This window comes from Dipodomys spectabilis, unplaced genomic scaffold (assembly GCF_019054845.1).
Source record: "Dipodomys spectabilis isolate Male_0828 unplaced genomic scaffold, ASM1905484v1 ptg000089l, whole genome shotgun sequence".
Taxonomy (NCBI): Eukaryota; Metazoa; Chordata; class Mammalia; order Rodentia; family Heteromyidae; genus Dipodomys; species Dipodomys spectabilis.
In genome coordinates, this window is record NW_024870766.1 from 7049429 (window position 1) to 7071294 (window position 21866).

At 34.8% G+C, this 21866-nt stretch overlaps 1 protein-coding gene across 3 annotated transcripts in view; it reads right to left on the bottom strand.

The window, feature by feature from the left end:
- Positions 1–21866, bottom strand: part of Rundc3b (RUN domain containing 3B) — a 104056-nt gene that overhangs the window by 73367 nt on the left and 8823 nt on the right. For all 3 annotated transcript variants that reach the window (XM_042684731.1, XM_042684732.1, XM_042684730.1), the window contains exon 2: positions 12953–13068. In XM_042684731.1, coding sequence (XP_042540665.1) covers positions 12953–13068 — 116 coding nt within the window. The remainder of the gene's footprint in view (positions 1–12952; positions 13069–21866) is intronic.

Sequence of the window (21866 nt, forward strand, 5' to 3'; positions counted from 1 at the left end):
AACTGGATTTGATAAGTTCTAACATGTCACAAGAGTTCTAAATCTTTCTGAGTCTGAATTCAAGTGATAACTAGAAAACAAAAGAGATAATTGCTCCTACATCCAACAATTTTCACTGAGTGCCCCACAGTCATTGTATAGGCAATTTGAGATGAGGTAATGAAAGAAAGAGACAAAATCTTCAGCTTGATGAGGTTTACAAAAGGACAAAAAATAATAAAAAATAAGTAAATCCCATATGGTAAGTAATGCACAGAAGAAAGTCAGGAGTGCTGGGATCAGAGGAGGAAAGGTGATTTGTAATTTAGAATATTGTGTAATGGTTAGTCTCCTTGTATAGTTTTTAAACAGAAGGGGGAGTTGACAAATTCAGATCCTAAATGAGTCCTTTACACAGCTATGAGATGATACACTTCTTGATCCAATCAAGAAGATAAAAAGGCTTTAGAGAAAGCTTTTTACAGTGTGGTAACTTCAGGACAAAAAAAAGTAGGATACCCAAATACAACTAAAAAAAATGTTCAAAAACCAGTGTAAAATCTAAATGTGCCAGCAGGCCCAATATTTAAGTATAATTAACAGATAAATTCATAGAAAATGACTTCACTTCCTTATTATACTTGATGTGATTATACGTGATCATTTCTATAAATTTAGCATGCTACTGAAAGTTTGTGATTCTTTAGGGTAATTCAGAAATTTTCTCATATTTTTTTTTTTTTTTTTGGTCCGGTCATGGGGCTTGAACTCTGGGCCTGAGCTCTTCAGCTCAAGGCTAGCGCTCTACCACTTAAGCCACAGTGCCACTTCCAGCTTTTTTCTTTTTTTGCTTATGTGGTGCTGAGGAATCAAACCCAGGGCCTCATGCATACAAAGCAAGTACTCTACCCCTGAGCCACCTTCCCAGCCCCACTTTCTCGTATTTTTAATCAGATATTTTCTATATATTCTTATCTTCTCTAAATGAACTTTACAAGGTTGTTTGAAACCATGTTACTTCTCAATTTCTTATTTTACCTGTTTTATACAGCTCACTAAATCGCAAATCAACAAGATTACAGATCACATTTTAAAGAATTAAATTATACTTTTCATTTGAATTTTTTCCATATTAAGCAGCAGTTTTATGTCTCTTTCCAAAGCTTTACCTTAATCAAGCAGAACAGATTATTTACTCCTTTGTAATATTGTTAAATCAGCAATACTCCTATTATGACCTGACTTTTTTAAAGGACATTATCTGATAATATGCCATTCTATTAGCTTTCAAAATGAAGTTTCAGGTAAAAGCATGATTTATGTATCCTAAGTCTTTCATGGATGGACTGCTGAACATGAAAATGGGGTTAAAAAAGAGTATACTCATATGTAAAAAGATTACAAGGAAAATTTAGAAACTTAAAAGAAAATAGAAAGTAAAGACAAAACTATAAACTGTAAGGTATCTGCTCCAGAAAAAATAAGAATGTCCCAGTTATCATTCATTATCAAAACAAAAAAGTAAGGTTAAATTTTAGGTAAGAAAAATATAGAGGGGCTGGGAAGGTGGCTCAGTGGTAGAGTGCTTGCCTTGCATGCATGAGGCCCTGGGTTCGATTCCTCAGCACCACATAAGCAAAAAGGAAAAAAGCTAGAAGTAGCGCTGTGGCTCAAGTGGTAAGAGTGCCAGCCTTTAGCTGAAGAGCTGAGGGACAGCACTCAGGCCCAGAGTTCAAGCCCCACGACCGGACCTAAAAAAAAGAGTGCTGGGAAGGTGGCTCAGTGGTAGAGCGCTTGTCTTGCATGCTCGAGGCCCTGGGTTCGATTCCTCAGCACCATATAAGCAAAAAGAAAAAAGCCAGAAGTGGCGTTGTGGCCTTGAGCTGAAGAGCTGAGTGACAGCGCCCAGGCCCAGAGTTCAGGCCCCATGACCGGACCCAAAAAAAAAAAAAAAAATAGAGAAGTGATAGTATGGTAATTGAATGTTGCTTAGGGTTTACTTTACTGTGTTTTTTGACAAACTATCCAACTTCCTAAAGTAGTTGGTAACTAGGCACTGGTGAATCACACCTGTAATCCTAGATATTTAGGAGGCTGAGATCTGAGGATCACTGTTCAAAACCAGCAGGAGCAGGACAGCCTGGGAAAGTTTTATCTGTAATTACCCAGACAAAGATGCAAATGAGGATGTGGCTCAAGTGGTAGATTGCCAGCCCTGAGCAAAAAAAGCTGAAGGACTGAACCTAGGGCCCTAAGTTCAACCCCCATGACATGTGCTTGTGTGCACACCCCAGGACCAGCACACATAGGTGCACACGCGCGCACACACACACACACACGTGTGCGCCCCTCCCCTCTCACAAGTAGTTGAAGATCAAGGAGTTGAAACTTTCTATATCATAATGAAAAAGTGGGACCCTCCTTTGAGGGGCATTATTAGTATTTTTTAATTAGTAATTTCACTAGATAAAGTTTCATGAGTTTTGCAAAGTTCCTGAAGTAATGTAACTACAAGATTTCTAATCATAGCTCTTTTTTATACTATGTAGTCACTGCCTCCTCTCCCCCATTTGTCCCCTTTTAGACTCTGGTCTATTCTCTAACACTATAGTTTGGTCTTTTCTACAATCTCATATAGATGGAATTATATGGAATTATACACTATTTAAATGTGGAGAGTTGTTTCAAGTTTCAATTAGCATAATGCACCTGACATTCATACATGTTGATGCAGACAGAAACACACTTTGCTTTTTATTCATTATATGAATATACAGCAGTTTTCCCATTTATCACATGAAGGATATTTGGAATGCTTCTAGTTTTTTACAATATGAATAACACTGCTACAGAGATTTTGTGCAAATGTAAGTTCTCATTTTTATCCTCATAACTTTCATGATTCTAAAATATATTTTTATAGTAAGATACCTACCCAACTTTCTTTAATGAATTCCTGTGGGGGTTTTTTCTTTTCTTTTATCATATTTTATTAATATATTTGCAGTGGCTCCCTTTATGTATTGACTATTTTTAACTTATTCAAAACATTTCTTAGTAACTTTATTTTTTATTTGTGTGTGTGCATATGTGTGCGTGTATGCCACACACTTGAAAACAGGGCATGCGAATGATCCCTGTGCTTTTGGCTCAAGACTAGTGCTCTACCATTTGAGTAACATTTCCAGCTTTTGGGGGTAATTAATTGGAAATAAGAGTCTATGGACTTTCCTGCCTGACTTGGCTTTGAACTTCAATCTTCAGATCTCAGCTTCTTGAGAAGTTAGGATTGTAGCCCTAAGTCACCAGCACCCAGAAATATTTTTAATTGCTTTGTTTATACCAATTACATTAAATGTAATTATTAATGTGATTGGATTTAGGTCTCTCATTTTATTGTTTAGTGTTCATCCCTTTTACTTTTTTTGCAGTTTTGGCATCCTGTTTTAACTATTAGCTATTTAAATAAATTTGTATTTTTATAGTTACTACTTTAAAGACTATAATACAATATTCAACTCTTAATATGTCTCAGAGTTAATATTTTACTATTCAGGGAAATATATAATCATATACTCGTCTTTTTTTCCAATTTTCTATTTCATTGCATATAAAAACATTTCAACAACTCCAAAACAATGCTACATATTTTTTACTTCTAATAATTATTTTAGAGAGCCCTTAAAAACAGAGAAACAATATGTTACATATTCTTGGATATTTACCATTTTAGTTGCTATTTCTTCATTCATGAAGTTCAGCTTTTCTTATCATATCATCTCCTTGTAGCCCAAAGAAATTCTGTTGGCATTTCTTTTAGTTCTACTAGTGATACATATCACTTTTTCTTAAATTTCTTCATTGCAATTTCATTTCTGAAGCATTTCCATAGAATACATTAGGAGTTAAAAGACCTTGGCTTTTAGAATTCTAAAATGCTGTTCCATGGTCTTCTGTCCATCATGATTCCTGTTGAAAAACCTGCAGTCATTTGAATTGCTGTTTCCTACATATAATATAGTTCTTTGGCTCCTTTCAAGATTTTTCTTCTTCATCTTTTAATTTCAGAAGTTTGGTTCTGAAGTGGCAAGGATGATAAACTTTGAGCTCATCTTTCTAGATGTTTGCTATTTTTTGTTCAATGAGAACACTTGAAATCTATTATCTTAGCAATTTTCAAGTATACAATATAGTATTATTAGCTATAGTCACCATTATATACAGTAGGTTCTCACCTTGGGTCAATATCTTCCCTTTTCTCATTTCACAGCCTCTACTAACAATAGTTTATTCTCTGTTATCAGAATCACTTAAAAATGATGCCACATATAAGGGACATCATTTATGTTTTGGTGTCTACCTTATTCCACTTGGCATAATGTACTCCATATTCATCCATGTTATTGAAAATGGCAGCATTTCTTCCTTTGTTTAGGCTGAATAATATTCCATATGTACATAGACCAGAGTTTCTTCATTCATCCATCTATCAACATATGTTTAGGTTGCCTTCATATACTGGCTACTGTAAATAATGCTGCAATAAATATGGAAAAACAAATATATATTTGAGACAGTGATTGTTTCCTTTTGATGTATACCCAGAAGGGAATTTGGTATATCATGATAATGATAATTTTTTGACAAACCTCCATACTGTTTTCCATAGTGACTATGATATTTTGCATTCTAACAGTATGCAAGGATTCACTTTTCTCCGTACTCTTACCAATACTTAGCCTATGATTTATTTAATATCAGCCATTCCATCAGGTGTGATGTAATATCACACTGAGGTTTGGATTAGTTTTTTGATTAGTGATACTGAACACCTTTTCATAGACAGGCTATCCATCTTTCCCTTCTTTGGGAAAATTTATATTGAAGCCCTTGCCACATCTTAAAATGAGACTTTCTTTCAGATTTTAACTGTTTCTTAAGCAGTTCTTTTTTTTTTTTTGGTTGGTCGTGGGGCTTGAACTCTGGGCCTGGGCGCTGTCCCTCAGCTCTTCAGCTCAAGGCGAGTGCTCTACCACTTGAGCTACAGCGCCACTTCCGGTTTTTTTTTTTTGTGGTGGTTTATTGGAGATAGGAGTCTCATGGTCTCTCCTCCCTGGGCTGGCTTTGAACCGCGATCCTCAGATCTCAGCCTCCTGAGTAGCTAGGATTACAGGCGTGAGCCACCAGCGCCCGGCTACTTAAGCAGTTCTTTAATACACTGGATATTAATCTCTTATTAGATTGACTATATAAACATATTTTCTTCCATACTGTAAAATGTCTTTTCATTTTGTTGATTGTTTACTGCACAGAAACTTAAATTTGATATAACTCAACTTGTTTTGCTTATTTGTCTTTTATATGCTACTGGTGTCAAATCTACCAAAAAAGAAATCATTGCAAAGACTAACGTTAAGGAACTTTTCCTTTATGCTTTCTTCTAATAGTTTTACATTTCATATCTTATGTTCAGATCTTTAATCACCGTAGCTGAATTCTACAAGAAGGTTCCATTTCTCCTTTTAGAAGTGGATTTTTCTGAACAATATTTGTGAAGACAATCCTTTCAACATTCTGTTTTCTTGGAAACTTCATACATATATACATTGTATGTATACAGTTTAGCATCTTCCAATTTGGATACTTTTAAATTTCTTATTTTGGGCTAATTGCTCTGGAGACTTTCAATATGTATTGAATAAGGTGGTAGGAGTAGAGTGTTCTTGTCCTGTTCCTGAATTGACAGAAAAAGATTTCAGCTTTTCAAAATGGTAACTGTGGCCATTCTATGTTGAACATTCCTCTTTAATTTTTAAGAGTTTTTTTTTAAATCATGAAAGAATGTTTGTCAAATGTCTTGCAGTTACTTTGTTTTCTCCATATCCAAGAACATTTAGCTATTATTTCTTCAAATATACTTTCAGTACTAATCTCCCAAGACTGCAAAGGCATATTATGTCTTTTGTTATCCAAGAGGTTCTTGAGGTTCTGTTCATTTTCATTTGTTCTTTTTTTCCCCAGTACTAAAGCTTCAACTCAGGACCAAGGGGCTACCCTTGTGCTTTTCTGCTCAAGGCTAGTTGTGGCTGGAGCCACAGTTCCGCTTTCGGCTTTTTGGAATCTCACAGACTTTCTTGCCCTGGCTGGCTTCTTAGAGTTCAGCCTCCAGAGAAGCTAGGATTGCAAGGGCCAGGCTTATCTTTGTTCTTCATATCAAATTTTTATTGATATATGTACTTTCACATTCACACACATATCTCTGTTAACTTCATTCTATTATAAAAACTTCTCTAGTGAATGTACTTGAAGTATTTTACTTTAGTTCTAAATAAATCTATATTTTTTCAAAATTCTAAAGCTTTTTCAAAGCTTTACACAGAACTTCCATTTTTTTATTCAGTTCCCGAGTGTTTATCTTACATCATGAAACGTAACTACACTGTGCTTTAATGTCTTTGCCTGCGGATACCAAGATCTAGGTAACCTACAGATTGACAAAACTAGTTACTTTTTTGTTGCTATTGTTCTTTGTATGTGAAACTGCTTTAGGCTTTATATTGAATATTTTTATTACTATCATTAGATTTTTAAATCCTATTAGAATGTCTACTTAAGTATATTGACATCTTTTTGTTTGGTTTGGCAGAAGTCAGATTCAGATAGCAAACTCCTATAATATGTGGGCAGAGGTTCCAATGTAAATTCAGCTAGTAAAGTCCACATTATACTTCTGTTGATCTTTCTCATGCTTATGCTACTCTGGGACTTTGGTAGGTTTATATCCTAGCTCTGTTCTTAAAACTTACACTAGGAGTTACCAATTCTTTCCTTCCTCATAGAAAACAAAATGTTTCTCTTAGAATTTTAAAATATATTGTTACATAGCTCTGGGCAACTGAAGCTACTTCTTTGGGGAAATCCAAGAAAAAAAGAAAGAAAGAAAAAAACACAGAAATCCCTTAGCACTGTCTGGCTTGCAGAAGCCCCTTTCCTGACCCTGTGACCAGAAAGGCAAGGTTCTGTTGGCAGTGCCCATGGTGCAAGTGAGGACTAACACTTACTGTAAGCTGAGCTTACAGGACAAGAAAAACAGACATACCACTTACTCCCAAATTGTTTCTTCCCCAGGTGGCTGCTATTGTCTGCTTCTGATGTAAGAAGTAATTGCTTTATTTATTTCGCCCACAACTTTGAGATACAACCAGTAGGAGTGTGCTATAGTCCTAATAAAATTATGTCCTGATAACATTAAAATTCTCATACCCTTCTACCATAATATAACTGGAGAATGAATATATAAAGAGAAGCAATTAAAGTTAATTAAATGAGATCATATATGTATAGCTTTGGCACATAAAATTGGTAGTCTTAAAAAAAACAATTAGATGTGACTCAAGTGGTTAGAGCATCAGTTGTGAGTAAAAAAGCCAGTCAAGAGCAAAAGGCCATGGGTTCAAACCCCCGTATTCATACACATACACACAACAAAACAAAATAGCAAAAGCAACAAAAAATACCAGAGGGCTTTCCTTCTCTCTCTACTATGTGTTCAAAAATAATGACCTCTAAGCCAAGAAGAAAACCTTCACCAGAATAGAAAAACGTAGATCTATAAGCATTATAGGAAATAAAAAAGGAATGAAGATACACACACACACACACACACACACACACACACACACACACACACACACACACACACACACACACACACACCAATCTGATTGAAAATATGCATCCTTTCACTAACATGCCTAAAACCAAAAGCAACTCCTCAATATATAGTAACCATTTCACAAGTTCAACATTTTTAGGCTCCACCTGGATGAACTCATGCAACATTAATCTCAGTATGTCTGGTTTATTTCACTTGACACTATTTCCTTCAGGCTCATCCATGTTGTTGCTAATGACAGGATTTCCTTATTTTTATATGTTGAATACTATTCCATCATGTGTATATACTCGTTTCTTTATCCATTTATCTGTAGATGAACATTTAGGTTGATTCTACATATTAGTGTGAATAATGCAGAAATTAACACAGGAAAAAAAGAAAGTCGTTATTTTTTCCTTAGGTCATATGAGTTCCTTATATATTTGGAATATTAATCTCTTATTAGATGCATGACATCTAACTATTTTCTTCTATTCCATAGGCGGTTTCTTCATCTTGTTTATTGTTTTCTTGATTGCACAGAAGTTTTTTAGCTTGATGTAATCCATATTGTTGCTTTTGAACTCATATCTGAAAAAAATCACTGACAAGATCAATACAAAGATTTCCCCTAGGTTTCTTCTAGTAGATTTATAAGTTCAGGTCTTATATTTAAGTGTTTAATTCATTTCAGTTGATTTTTTTTTCTGGTCCTGAGGCTTGAACTCAGGGCCTGGGGTCGGTCCCTGTGCTTTTTTGTGCTCAGGGCTAGCACTCTACCCCTTGAGCCACAGCACTACTTTCAGCTTATTCTGAGTAGTTCATTGTAGGCCAGAGTCTCTCAGGCTTTCCTGCCTGGGCTGGCTTTGAACCATGATCTTCAGATCTCAGCTTCCTGAGTATAGGGTTACAGGTGAGCCACAAGCACCTGGCTCATTTCAGTTGATTTTTATACAGTAGATGAGGTGTGGGTTTTATTTCATTCTGCTGAATGTGAATATTCAATTGTACCAACACCAGTTACTGAAAGGACTGTTTTCTCCTACTATTTGCTCTTGGCATCTTTGTACAAAATCAAAGGTATTCTTGGTTCAATCTGTTTTTATGAAGTACCATGTTGTTTTGTTTACTGTAGGTTTGTAACATATTCAATGTATATATGTATATGTATTTATATACTTGCATATGCAAATCTTTTGAGACAGGCTCTCACTACGTGTAGCATAGGTTGGCCTCAAACTCATCGTCCTTTTGCATGCTGAGATTAGAGGTGTGCAGCACCATGCTAGTCTGTAGCATTTTTTTATGTTAGTCTCCAGCTTCGTTCTTTATGCTCTAAATTGCTTTGAATATTTAGGCCTTTGGAGGCTTCTAAATGAATTTTAGGATTTTCCTATTTCTTTGAAAAATATCACTGTAGAGACTCTTAATCCATAGACAACTTTGGGTAGTATGGACATTTTACAAATGTTCATTCTTCCAGACCATGAACATAAACTAGCTTTCCATTTACAGTTATGTGCTGCACAGTAAGGCTGCACTCAACAATATACCAAATATCCATGGTAGTTCCATAGGTTATACTGTCGAATGAAGCTGTTCCTCTTAGTTTGTGTAAATATATTCTATAATGTTCTCACAATGATGAAGTCACCTAACAACATTTTTCAGAGTAATCCCCATCACTAAATGACACAAAATGGTACCTGCATTTTTTTTATAATCATCTTGTCCATTTCTGAAGTACACCAAGAAAATAATACTATATTTATCCTCATTGAACTTCATCTCAGGGAAAATTAAAGAGGTATAAAACCTAAACAAACAGTAGTTAATATTTTTTTAAAAAACACCTCTGGGGGCCGGGACGTCGGCTAGGAGCAGAGTGTGTGCCTCTCACGTATGAGACCCTGGGTTTGATTCCTCAGCACCACAGAAGCAGAAAAAAAGCTGAAAGTGATGCTGTGGCTCAAGTGGTAGAGTGCTAGCCTTGAGCTGAAGAGCTGAGGGACAGTACCCAGGCCCAGAGTTCAGCCCCCACAACTGACCAAAAAAAAAACCTTAGGAAATTAACATGTACCAATCATGGAATGTAAGAATGAAAGAAATCAATAGCAGTGATGGAAGTGCAACTCAAGTAGTAGAGCATCTGCCTAGAAAGTTCACAGAAGTCTCGAGGTTCAAATGCCAGTACTGTAATAAAAATCAATATAATCTTAATATAGATTAATATAGAGTTTAGTTCACCTGCAGCACTTTACACAGACCTGACTGCTAGATTTTAAGGTCAACACTGATAAAATGCTCATGAACTTTGGAAGAATAACTAAGACTGCAGTGGTTTCAGAAGATTGAAGATGGGATACTTTGCCTGGGTGATTAAAAAAAAAAAAAGAGCAATTGGGGAAAATACTACAGAAAAGCAATCATTTAATAAATTAAGCTCATGTTTGAAGAAGCAGAAAAGGTCAATGTTCAATGAATTAGTTGTCTGCACATAAGAATTTTATAACTACCTAAACTGTCAAAATGTGATAAACTACTTTTCCAAGTTCCCAGAGATCAGAAGTAATAAAAGCAAAAGACCTTGTGTTCACCAACTAGACGTACTGTTGATTGGATTGTATTAATAAAGGCAAATAAGAATAAAGTAGTCTCTTCATCTGCAGTCCTTGGTTCACCAATAGCTGAATTGGTGCTATAGAGTCACAGGTAAGGGAGTAATTGAAGGCAACATGCCCAACTTAATGTACATGAAGTTTCTGTAGTGGTTTTTATTAGTGGATATGGGGTTCAAAGTGAAGAGAAATCTTGTACTTTAAAATTAGTAAGTAAATGTTCAAAAATACTAAACCGAAGAAATTAAACTAAGCTTTTCATATTTTTAATATTCTGTGATTAATTTCTCTTCAGCTATGTGCTAGAAAAAGTAATACCATTGTCTGACTGAGGGATTACTGCAAATAAGATTAATGTCTCTAATTTGACAAACCTCCTTTCTTCAATAGTGGGTCCTTTAGCATGAATTAAGTAGATAATTATATCAATCTTCACTTTATCTATGTTAGCATGATTCACATTGTATCTGAGGGAAATGTTTTATCTTCTCTGGAAGAATTAATGTTTATACCAAATATTCTTTATTTAAAAAAAAATAAATAGGCCTGTTGGAAGTGAATCATGTCTGAAGTCATAGCTACCTGTGACGCTGAGATCTGAGTATCTTAGAACCTCATGAAATCACACATTTTAATTTGTATTTCTACAAAGAAAAAGCATTAGCAAAATTCACTGAAATAAATATAAGTTTTAAATGAATATAGCATACTATAATTATAAAAGCTCTCCAAAAAATACTAAAAATTAGAAAATAATACATGATATATATAATATATCTTTTTAGAAGCATATTTTTTTTAGAAGCATATTTTTATTGTTTATTTTACCTAACTTAAATCTTAGCACAGACTTTAATATATCAGCTCTTTTACTATCTTAGTCATAGTAGTCAACAAGAAATTGTATTCTTATTATAGTAGTTCCCACAAGTTACAAATAAATTTGTTTAGAATTAATTCAAAATATTCCTAATCTATATTCTGCTAAGGCACAATTTAGAAGCTAGTACATGGTATGGTGGGTTCACTTACATTGTAATGAATCTGTCTAGTTACTCAATATAGGACTGATAGTTTTTCCATGTGCTTTTGTATAAAATTAAAATATACGGTCATCATACAACATAGTAATCCTGACACTATCTCTATAGTCCTTGCTTTTATAAAATATATTTTCTTATAAAAAATAAGAGCAGAAAATAGAGGAAACACGACACAGCAAAAATGAGAAGCATTTTTTTTTTAATGAGAAGCATTTTAAAATACTCTTAAAATGTAAAATAGCTCTAAAAGAGCTATTTTTTTTTTCTTTCTTTTTTTTTTTTTTTTTTTTGGGTCTGGTCGTTGGGCCTGAACTCTGGGCCTGGGCGCTGTCCCTCAGCTCTTCAGCTCAAGGCTAGCGCTCTACCACTTGAGCCACAGTACCAATTCCGGCTTTTTTCTTTTTGTTTATGTGGTGCTGAGGAATCGAACCCAGGGCCTCCAGCATGCAAGGCAAGTGCTCTACCACTGAGCCACCTTCTCAGCCCCTATTTTTTTTTCTTTCATATAAATTTAACCCTTTGGTCTAGATTCACAAAACTCCTAAAATAATTTAAATAGTAAAACATAGATGCTACCAGCCTCAAAAGAATAGACTTACATTCAGATTACACCTAATAGACTCTTATGGTATTACTAGAGCAAATTACTATTACAAATTTAAAATTATACTATGAGATTTATGTGATATTTACTAAGACATATAATTCTTTTATTTTGGGGGGTGGGGGTCCTGTCGTGGGGCCTGAACTCTGGGCCTGGGCACTATCCCTCAGCTCTTCAGCTCAAGGCTAGTGCTCTACCACTTGAGCCACAGCACCACTTCTGGCTTTTTTCTTTTTGTTTATGTGGTGCTGAGGAATCAAACCCAGGGCCTCTGGCATGCAAGACAAGCGCTCTACCACTGAGCCACCTTCCTAGCCCATAATTCTTTGTTTTAGTTAACTATATCTTAACTATACATTTAATTTTCAAAATTATTAGAGTTCAGAGATAACAAAGCTCTTGTATTTCTCTTTAAATTTTAAGAGATCTATATTTATGTCATAAATATACTTACAGACTAATGAAAAACAAAATCAAGTATCTTTTTTATATTTCTTTATTTCAAATTTTATTATTTATTTATTCAGGATTTTGTGAGCCAGAATCACCTTATGTACCCCAGGCTATCCTGGAACTCACTACTATGAAGCCCAAGCTAACCTCAAACATATCCTTCCTTCAGCTCTGCTTCCCAAGTGTTAGAATTAAAGGAATGAGCCACCACACTCAAACTTTTTTTCAAATGTACTTACTGCTGAAAACATTTCAAACATTACTGACTTGAAGAAGTAGATAATAAGGGAACAAACTTAATGCATGGGATGCCTATCTGCTAGTAATTGATTGTACTCTTACAAAAACAGACTTTGTTCCTATATGTGGCAATCAATATATTTAATACTTTTTAAAATCATGCCTTAGAAATATATGTAAATCTGAGGATGGAGACACTTTTCTAGGGAAATAAATAAAAAAAAATTAGACACTGAAAAATCAGTTTTATGTTTCTCAAAATGTAGCTTGGTGACTATCTAAATCACATTAGTCTGTATGACTAAGCTTATTACACAAGAAAGCTTTGTAGAGATTAAAAAATTGATGCTGTGGTTACCTTTTAGCCGGTGACTTAGAATCTGTTCCAAAACAGCTGCAAAATTGTTAAATTCAGGAGACGAATCATCAATTGTCTCAAAGCAAGACCGATCAATCAAAGTTTTCACAGAAAACCTATGGACAAAAAGATTATTTTTTTTCAGAAAGTTAATTCATCTACTTATGTATAAAAAGTGGGGAGGAACAATTTGGGGGAGAATCATAGAAAAATGTATAAGATTACACATCTTGAAAATCCCATTTACTCAAATTCACTCTATAAATAGAAAATTTTACAGTAAGATCTGACTTTTCCTTGTATACTAATTGTTTGCTAAGGATTAAATGATTTTCTTTCAGATTCATGTATTAGAAGTATTCAGATTTAAGTATTAGAAGTAAAGGCTTTGCAAGGTGATAAGGACTGTTCTATTAATACTCTTGTAGAAGTTCAGGGAGCTTGTTTGCCTCTTCTACCATATAAGGATACACAGAAGGAGCAAATATGAGAAACAGTCTCTCACCAGACAGAGTCTGCTGGCATCTTGATCTTGTTGCCTTCGGAACTGTAAGCATTTTAATTTGTTGTTTATAAATTACTCAGTCTATTAAGATAGTTTGTAATAGCAGCATGAAAAACTAAAATACTATTAGCCAAACTAATCCAGGAATCGTTCTCTATTCTTACAGCTCTTAAAATCATAATCAAAACATGCCAAATTATATTGCAAATACTCAAAAGTCATAATATTATAATTCCCAATTCACTGACTGTATTTTGACCTTTTGATGATGGAATAGTGTACAAATACAACCACTCTGGTTTTATTTTTGGTAGTCAATAAATTACATTATTCAATACATTCCTATAATATAGGAAATGTGTTAGATGATTTTGTAGATGAATCTTTGGTGTTCTGAGCAAGTTTAAACTGGACTTTGGTCTTTCTTAGCACCTAGAAATATTTCCTTTACAGAACTTAGTTGTAAGTGCTATTTTAAATGAATAACATAGAAATGTTGAAATGATTATTTCAGAGCAAAATAAAAATTTAACATGCATAGATTTATATAATCGCTATCAAAACTTCAAACACAAAACAGTTCAATTACCTTAACTTCTCAGCCTATCTTTTTAAAAAATTTTTTTATTTTGAAAATACCATACAGAGGAGTTACAATTACATGGGCAAGATAATGAGCACATTTCTTATCAAGCATTGTTGTTTCCTCCTTTGTTTCCCCTTCCTATAGCTTCCCATATCCCGCCCCCCATATTCCCTCCCCCTCCCCCCCCACCCCCGCCCCCGGCAAAGTTGTAAAGTTCATTTTTTGACATAACGACTTGTACATCTCATTGTTGCAATGAATCCACTTGTATCCCAATTCAAACGATTTGTTTTTCCCCTTCCCCTCCACAAATTATACCAACAGTGAAAGCAGAGGTTATATCATGGGGGAGAGGCATACAAAGCAACAAAGAAATCATCTTATAAATATGTTAGAAACAATTGCATGAAAGTAAAAAACATCTGAATACTTATCTTGGGGTTCATTTCACCTAACATCAACATATCTGACCTTTTCTGCTTGCCTCAGACATATGCTAGTTATTACAAATAAGGAAAACCATGGGGCCTAGGTTTCTCTGGGCCTGGCTTACTTCACTTAATATAATTTTTTCCAAGTCTTTCCATTTCCTAACAAATGGGGCAATGTCATTCTTTCTGATGGAGACATAGAATTCCATTGTGCATATATACCACATTTTCTTGATCCATTCATCATGAGGGGCATCTGGGCTGGGTCCATATCTTAGCTATGGTAAATAATGCTGCAACCAGCCTATCTTTTTATGGTTCTATCAAAGGATAATACATGAATGCCTAAGACAATATGGCATGATGAAGAGGGGGTAATGATCAGAGTGAAAATGATGAAGGAAATTGGAAAATGTAAGTTGTTTTGTACATTTAAAACTTGATAATTATTCTATTCAATCAGAACAGAAAAATACAGAAGTAAAAATGGAAATATAGTCATTTATTTATGATTATATTTATATGATTCCTATCTAATTAAATATTGTCTTTATTTAATACAATGGTAAAAGACCTTAAAAATAACTGAGAAACCTAAAACCATGCAAAATTATCTTTAACTGGTAAGAAGTTACAATTGTGACTTCTATAAATCTCTGTCCAACTATTAAACCATAATATTAAAATATACTTAATTATAATATATAGCACAATAAAAATAGTACAGCATTATTAAACTAAAAATATCTGGCCAGAATACTATAACTTAACATTAGGAACATTGAAAATTAAAATAACTTTCTTTGTTGTAAATACTACCTTTATTTTTAAAAGTTACATATACATAAATGATAATGATTACGTATTGCATAATGATAATAACTAGACCTTACATAAATGATACACAGGTAAACAATGATTTCCAAGTGTTTTTCCTTGAAAAAGTTGCAAATTATCTTTAAATGTAAATATAAACATTGACAAATATTTGTTAAGCTTTGAGAATTAAAAATGCTTTACTTCTTTGTAAAAAAAATGATCAATTGTGGTCTGAATGCTGCATGTCTTATTCTTCTTTATGTCGTGTAAGATAAGGTATCAGCATTGTTCATAGACTTTGACAAATTGTCAAAATCCTTTTTTTGGATCACTTCCAAACATTTTATTCTTCACACGTTCAATGCTGTGCAACACCTCTGAGAGTTCCTTTAGTGTTTGGCATAATCACTTCCTCTTCCTCCTTTCTATACAACCACTTTCCTCATTTATATTATGAAGTTTTCATCTGGTAAATTCCCCTAACTGCATATCTAGAGTCTCCTGAGCAGTAGCAATGTTAATTCCATGTATATTTGATTGGAATTTTACTTTGAACATTATCCCTTTCTATTTCTTTTCTGTAGACTCATTTTGAAAGTTGGCTAATCTACTTCTCCAGTTATCCATTTTCATGAAACATCACGTGGTTTTAGTACTCAGTTCTCTAAAATCATGTAGTTAGCTAACTCCATTATGCTAGAGTAATGCAGATCTTATCCTAAAACACTAGTTACTGTTTAGTGCTATGAAAACCAAAGCAGTAAAAAATAATTTCAATATATTTAAAAAGCATCACACAGATGCAGTGCTATTTCCTGATGATGACATTAATATTAGTCGTCTATTTCCTCAAAAGGACTGCTTTTTAAATAATGAAATGACAATTTGATGAATATTTGAAACTATCAAATCACATTTAAGTAACAGTTTTTACATAAGAATTAAAAACCAAAAACTTACATAGAAGGAAGTTACTATTAAATTTCTATGCAGTTCTGAAGGTTTGCTTGAAAACATTCACTTTCCCATTTCACTGTCCATAGGAAATCCTTTTTAACTTAGAACTAATACTGATTGCCATGGTTATCTTTATACCTAAGAAAATGACTATCTTAAAAAAAAAAAGAAAATGACTATCTTTTTACATCAAACCAAAAGAAGTGAAATAATTATGAAATTATATATTTTTTTTCTTTCTTATTTTTTTGGTTGGTCATGGGGCTTGAACTCTGGGCCTGGGCACTATCCCTGAGCTCTTCAGCTCAAGGCAAGAGCTCTACCACTTGAGCCACAGCGCCACTTCCCGTGTGGAGATAAGAGTCTCATAGACTTTCCTGCCCAGGCTGGCTTTGAACTGTGATGCTCAGATCTCAGGCCCCTGAGTAGCTAGGATTACAGGCATAAGCCACCGGTGCCTGGAATTGAAATTATATTTTTGACATGTTTTATAACCATATAAAATTGATTCCTCCCATACTTCATAGATTATAATTATACCAAGATAATTAAAAAGAAAAAAGTGAGAATAAAAAAAACTTGCTCTTAAATGTCTATAGTTTTATTGTGAAATTACTTAAAAAGAGAAATTCACTTTTAACCTATAAGGTTCTATGTTAGTAATATACACATATGTATTTACAGATGTGCAGAGAGATTAAGTACAAAAATGTTCTAATAAATCTGAAGATAACTAACATACATAAACACAGCTAGGATTATCACACTTCAAAACTAAAAAGTTTAAAGTCACTAATTGGAACAATTTTTAAAGCTGAGCTCAGGCACAGCATCCAGCCTTGGTCCTGAGTTCAAGCCCTAAGACACACACACACACACACACACACACACACACACACACACACACACACACACACACACACACACACACACACACACACACGCTCGAGAATGATTATTCTTAAAACATAAGAATCTGGGTTGGGAAGGTGGCTCAGTGGTAGAGTGCTTGCCTTGCATGCATAAGGCTGATTCCTCCGCACCACATAAGCAGAAAAAGCCGGAAGTGGTTCTATGGCTCAAGTGGTAGAGCACTAGCCTTGAGCTGAAGAGCTGAGGGACAGCACCCAGGCCCAGAGTTCAGGCCCCACAACTGACAAAACAAAAATAAAAAAACACAAGGATCTAAATTCTGACAGTTATTTCTATTATTTTACACCATATATACAGGATTCCTCACAAGATGCCCTTGCTGTTTTTAGCAAAGAAATTATCCTTTATCATTAAAAAAAATAGCTATCATCAATAATCAAAAAAGGAGATGGCTGCTAAGGAAAATGATATGAATCACAGAAAATAAAATGTAAAAAGTGATTTCTTGTGATAAACCTAAGACCTAAAAGTATTTTTTATCCAAGAAAGTATTTAAAAACTTTTAAATTATCAATTTGCCATTTTTCAAGTATTAATTAGGGGTAGGTAGGAAGAGGGAAGAATGATGGAAGGAATGACTTTGATCAAGATGCATTGTACAAGTGGGGACTGATGGCTCATGCCTGTATCCTAGCTACTCAGGAGGCTGAGATCTGAGAATCGAGGTTCAAAGTCAGCCGAGACAGGACAGTCCACAAAACACTCATCTCTAAACAGGAAGTGACTCAAGTGGTAGAGCTCTTGCCTTGAGCTGAAATGCTCACTGATATGTTAACTTGAAACTCCTTGTACAAATAGTTGAAGACAAAAAATAAAAATTAAAAAAGAAAAGAATTCCCAACCAAAGGCAGGTATAATAGTTCAAGCCTGTAATCCTAGCTACTTGGGAGGGAGATCGTGATGCCAAGACAGCATTTTTTTTTTTTTTTTAGTTTGAGAGACTTTATCTTAGGAGAAGTACAATGGCTGGGTGCTGTGGAAGCACAAGTAGGGGGATCCCAGTCCCAGTCACTGGGAACATAAAGTAAGACTCTACCTACAAAATAACCAAGAAGGGTCTAATAGGTGGTAGAACACCTGCCCGAAAGTACAAGGTTCTGACTTCAATCACTAGTCCTATTGAGGGGGAAAAAAAAAAAGAATTCCCAACCAACAGAGCTATTTCCTTTATATTTTCTCTTTTTTGAATCTATTTTTAAAAGTTTTAAAATTAGAAAACAGTATTATTTCATCATATAAAAATACTTACTAAATAAAAAGACTACTAAATGTAAAAATCAAAAAGGTAAAAAAGCACATTTAAAAGTATTTTCCTCATCTGTAGTGTCAAAATTTCTTCATAAAGAGAACTGCTAATCTAAGCACTTTAAAATGAAATATGACCAATAATGATGCCCCATGATCTGTAATCTTAGCACTCTGGAAGCAGAGGCAGGAGATCATAAATTCAAGGCTACCCTGGGCTTCCCAATGAAACACTATCTAAAAACCAACCAACCAAACAACAACAACAAATCCCGAAGAATAACATCTTGTCATATAAGCAAATTATGGCAGGACCTAGCCCCACTTAAGAAAATAACATTAGAGAACTGGAGGCATGGATCAATTGAAAAAGCTGAGGGATGGACCAGACAAGGGTATAAAGTCAGTATAAGTGCTGTGCTCCCTTTAGGAGCTTCCCTTTTTCTACCTGGCCCACAACTTCTGTGGCCTGTGGGCTGAACCCATTCCCACATGCTCCAGGAGACTTCCTACCCCAGTTTGTGAACTCAGCAGTTACAAACATTCAACCCAAGGAGTACCCCCAAAATGTGTCAGAAGGTGAAGAAAACAAACAGAGCAGACTGGAGGAGGAGACTTGAAGAACATTGAACTCTCCCTTCTGCTCTCAATTCTTTCAGACTCCACTCAGGGGTAAACCATACTTGGGAGGAAGAAAGATAGACAACTTGAACCTGAGCTCACTCCTGCCCTGAATAAATCACATGCAACAGGAGGCAGCTCCAAAGGCTGAACAATCACTGATTGCTGGCTCTGAGGTCTTAGTCTCAAGGTAAGGGGCTGATCCTTGGCACAGAAGGTAGAGCCAGTGACTAGTAATCCCTCCATAAACTGAGCTCCATGTTGCTTAAACTCAGCAGGTCTATATTTGAACTTCTCCCTCTCTATAACTGCCCCTCAGGCCTGTGTCCCATCTAGACATTGGGGAAACATGTCTTCAAGATCCTACTTTATGATAGTTTCTTGTTTTAAGGAATCCAGAATAATTCAGCCAGTCTCAAACAATAACGACTCTCCTTCAAGATGCCTGTCTCTAAGATGTAGGGAATAAATAAATGACATATTCTCTAATGATAGCTTGCCATGCAGGGGCACTGTCACACCCCATTTCCCACCTTGGATTTGAGTCTGAGAGAACTATAGGTTTCTTCTGTGACTAGAATTGCCAGTCTGATGTCATCAGGTTAGACAAGCCAACCTGGCTTACCACTGCTTTTTCCTTCTTTGAGTCATTTTTCTTTTTTTTTTTTTTGAGGGATTTTTTTTTGGGGGGGTTCTGGTCGTGGGGCCTGAACTTTGGGCCTGAGCGCTGTCTGTCCCTCAGCTCTTCAGCTGAAGACTAGCGCTCTACCACTTGAGCCACAGCACCACTTCCGGCTTTTTTTCTTTTTGCTTACGTGGTGCTGAGGAATCGAACTCAGGACCTCATGCATGCAAGGCAAGTGCTCTACCACTGAGCCACCTTCCCAGCCCCTTGAGGGATGTTTTTAGCTATTCTGTCACTTCATTCTTGATTTATTATACTCTTCTCCTCTACCTCTAAGAATATAGTCCCTCTTGTTGACTGTTCTTATTCATGTCTACCGAGAGAAAACTTACATCTGCCATTTACCTCAGAATTAAAATGAATTTATTTTCTTATTTTTATCAGACATAGATGTTTTATGAGATTTTCAAAATTCACTAAAATTTTAATTTTTTAAAATTAATTTTGAAACTAGATCTGGAAAATAACACAATTGGTTTGTCATTACAAATAATAAGGGGTTTTTGTGTACATGCTGATCCTGGTGCTTGAACTCAAGAACCTGGAAGCTGTCCCTGAGCATTTTTTTTCTCAAGGCTAGCACTCTCCCACTGGCCACAGCTCCACTTGCAGCTTTTTAGTGGTTAGAGACAAGAGGCTGATGGATACTCCTGCTGTGGCTGGCTTTGAATTGTTATTCTTAGATCTCAACCTTTTGAGTAGCTAGAATTACAGATGTGGGCCACTAGCACTTCATCAAATACTAAGAGTTTTAAAAGAATCTCAAAGTCAAATGTTAAATTTTAACTTAAGGGGGACTGCTTGGATTCATCACAGTCTCTGGATGAAAATGATCAGTTTCTATTCTGTCTTTTTGGAGTAAATACAAGTGAGCACTATACTACTACAAATGGCCAAGTTTTTCTAAAATTGAGTGGGCACTTCATCTATTTATTCCACTATGATATCTCCCATTGTATGTTATGTTTTTATGATACTTAATATTTAACAAAAGATTTAGCATTAATACAAATAAAAATAAGTCATTACAATATGTAATTCAGTAAGAAATTCTAGACATGCTAAAATAGGACTATACATTTTTTTTAAAAGACACACTGGGAAAGTACAATAAAAGCAGATAAGGCAGATGTAGTGGCTCAGTGCCTGTAATCTTAGCTACTGAGGAGAGAGAAATCAGAAGGATGAACGTTTGCGTATTAGCAACAGAAAACTCGCAAAACTCCCATCTCAACCAATAAAAGCTGAAATGTGGTGGCATATCTCAGCTACGCAGGAAACTTAAATAGGAGGAGAATGGTCCAGGAAGGACCAACCATAAACATGGAACCTCATTTGAAAACTCACTATAGCAAAAAGGGTTGGAGGCATGGTTCAAGTACAGTGCCTGCCTACCAAGCAAGTTCCAAAACCTGGGTAAATACTAATTATGTATTTCCTAATAATCAAGTATAAAATACAATAATAAGACAATCTTGTAGAATTTAAATGGTATGTAAATTTTTAAGCATATTTTGGGATGAGAGAATAAATGTTAGTAATACTTTTAGTATAATTATGTTACTTTTAATATAGTAATAGTACTAATACCATTGGATCAAATGGTTCTAATACTATTGCAGGTTTCAGGGTAGGGAGGGGTAATAGTAAGATTCTGCCTCAACAAATGAAGAAACAAAACATACGTTTTTCATTGGACTCTAAAAATACAAATATAACTTCCAAGAGACTAGAAATTGAATATATACATATCTATATATACAAGTTTGCAGATTGAAAAACTGCAATAGTAGAATATATGGAATTATAAAAAATACTTTACTAATATAAAAGACTGTAAGAAGAAAAAGGAACAAATGTTAAAGCTGTAGCTAAAGCCAAATAAATTAACATTAAATATAAATGGGCAAGTACCCAAATAAAAGGCTACATGAAACACAAAATTCAGTTGTATCTTGCCTATGAGGCTACATGAGGTAGCATAAATACTTGATTTGCTTACTTGAGGGTCATGGTGTGATTCCCTAGAACTGCAAAAGTAAAAAATGAAATCCTCTCTACCCTATTTAGATAACCAGAAAGAGTAAAAGTAAACAACTCATTAAGACCCAACATAACTAATAACTAAGAGA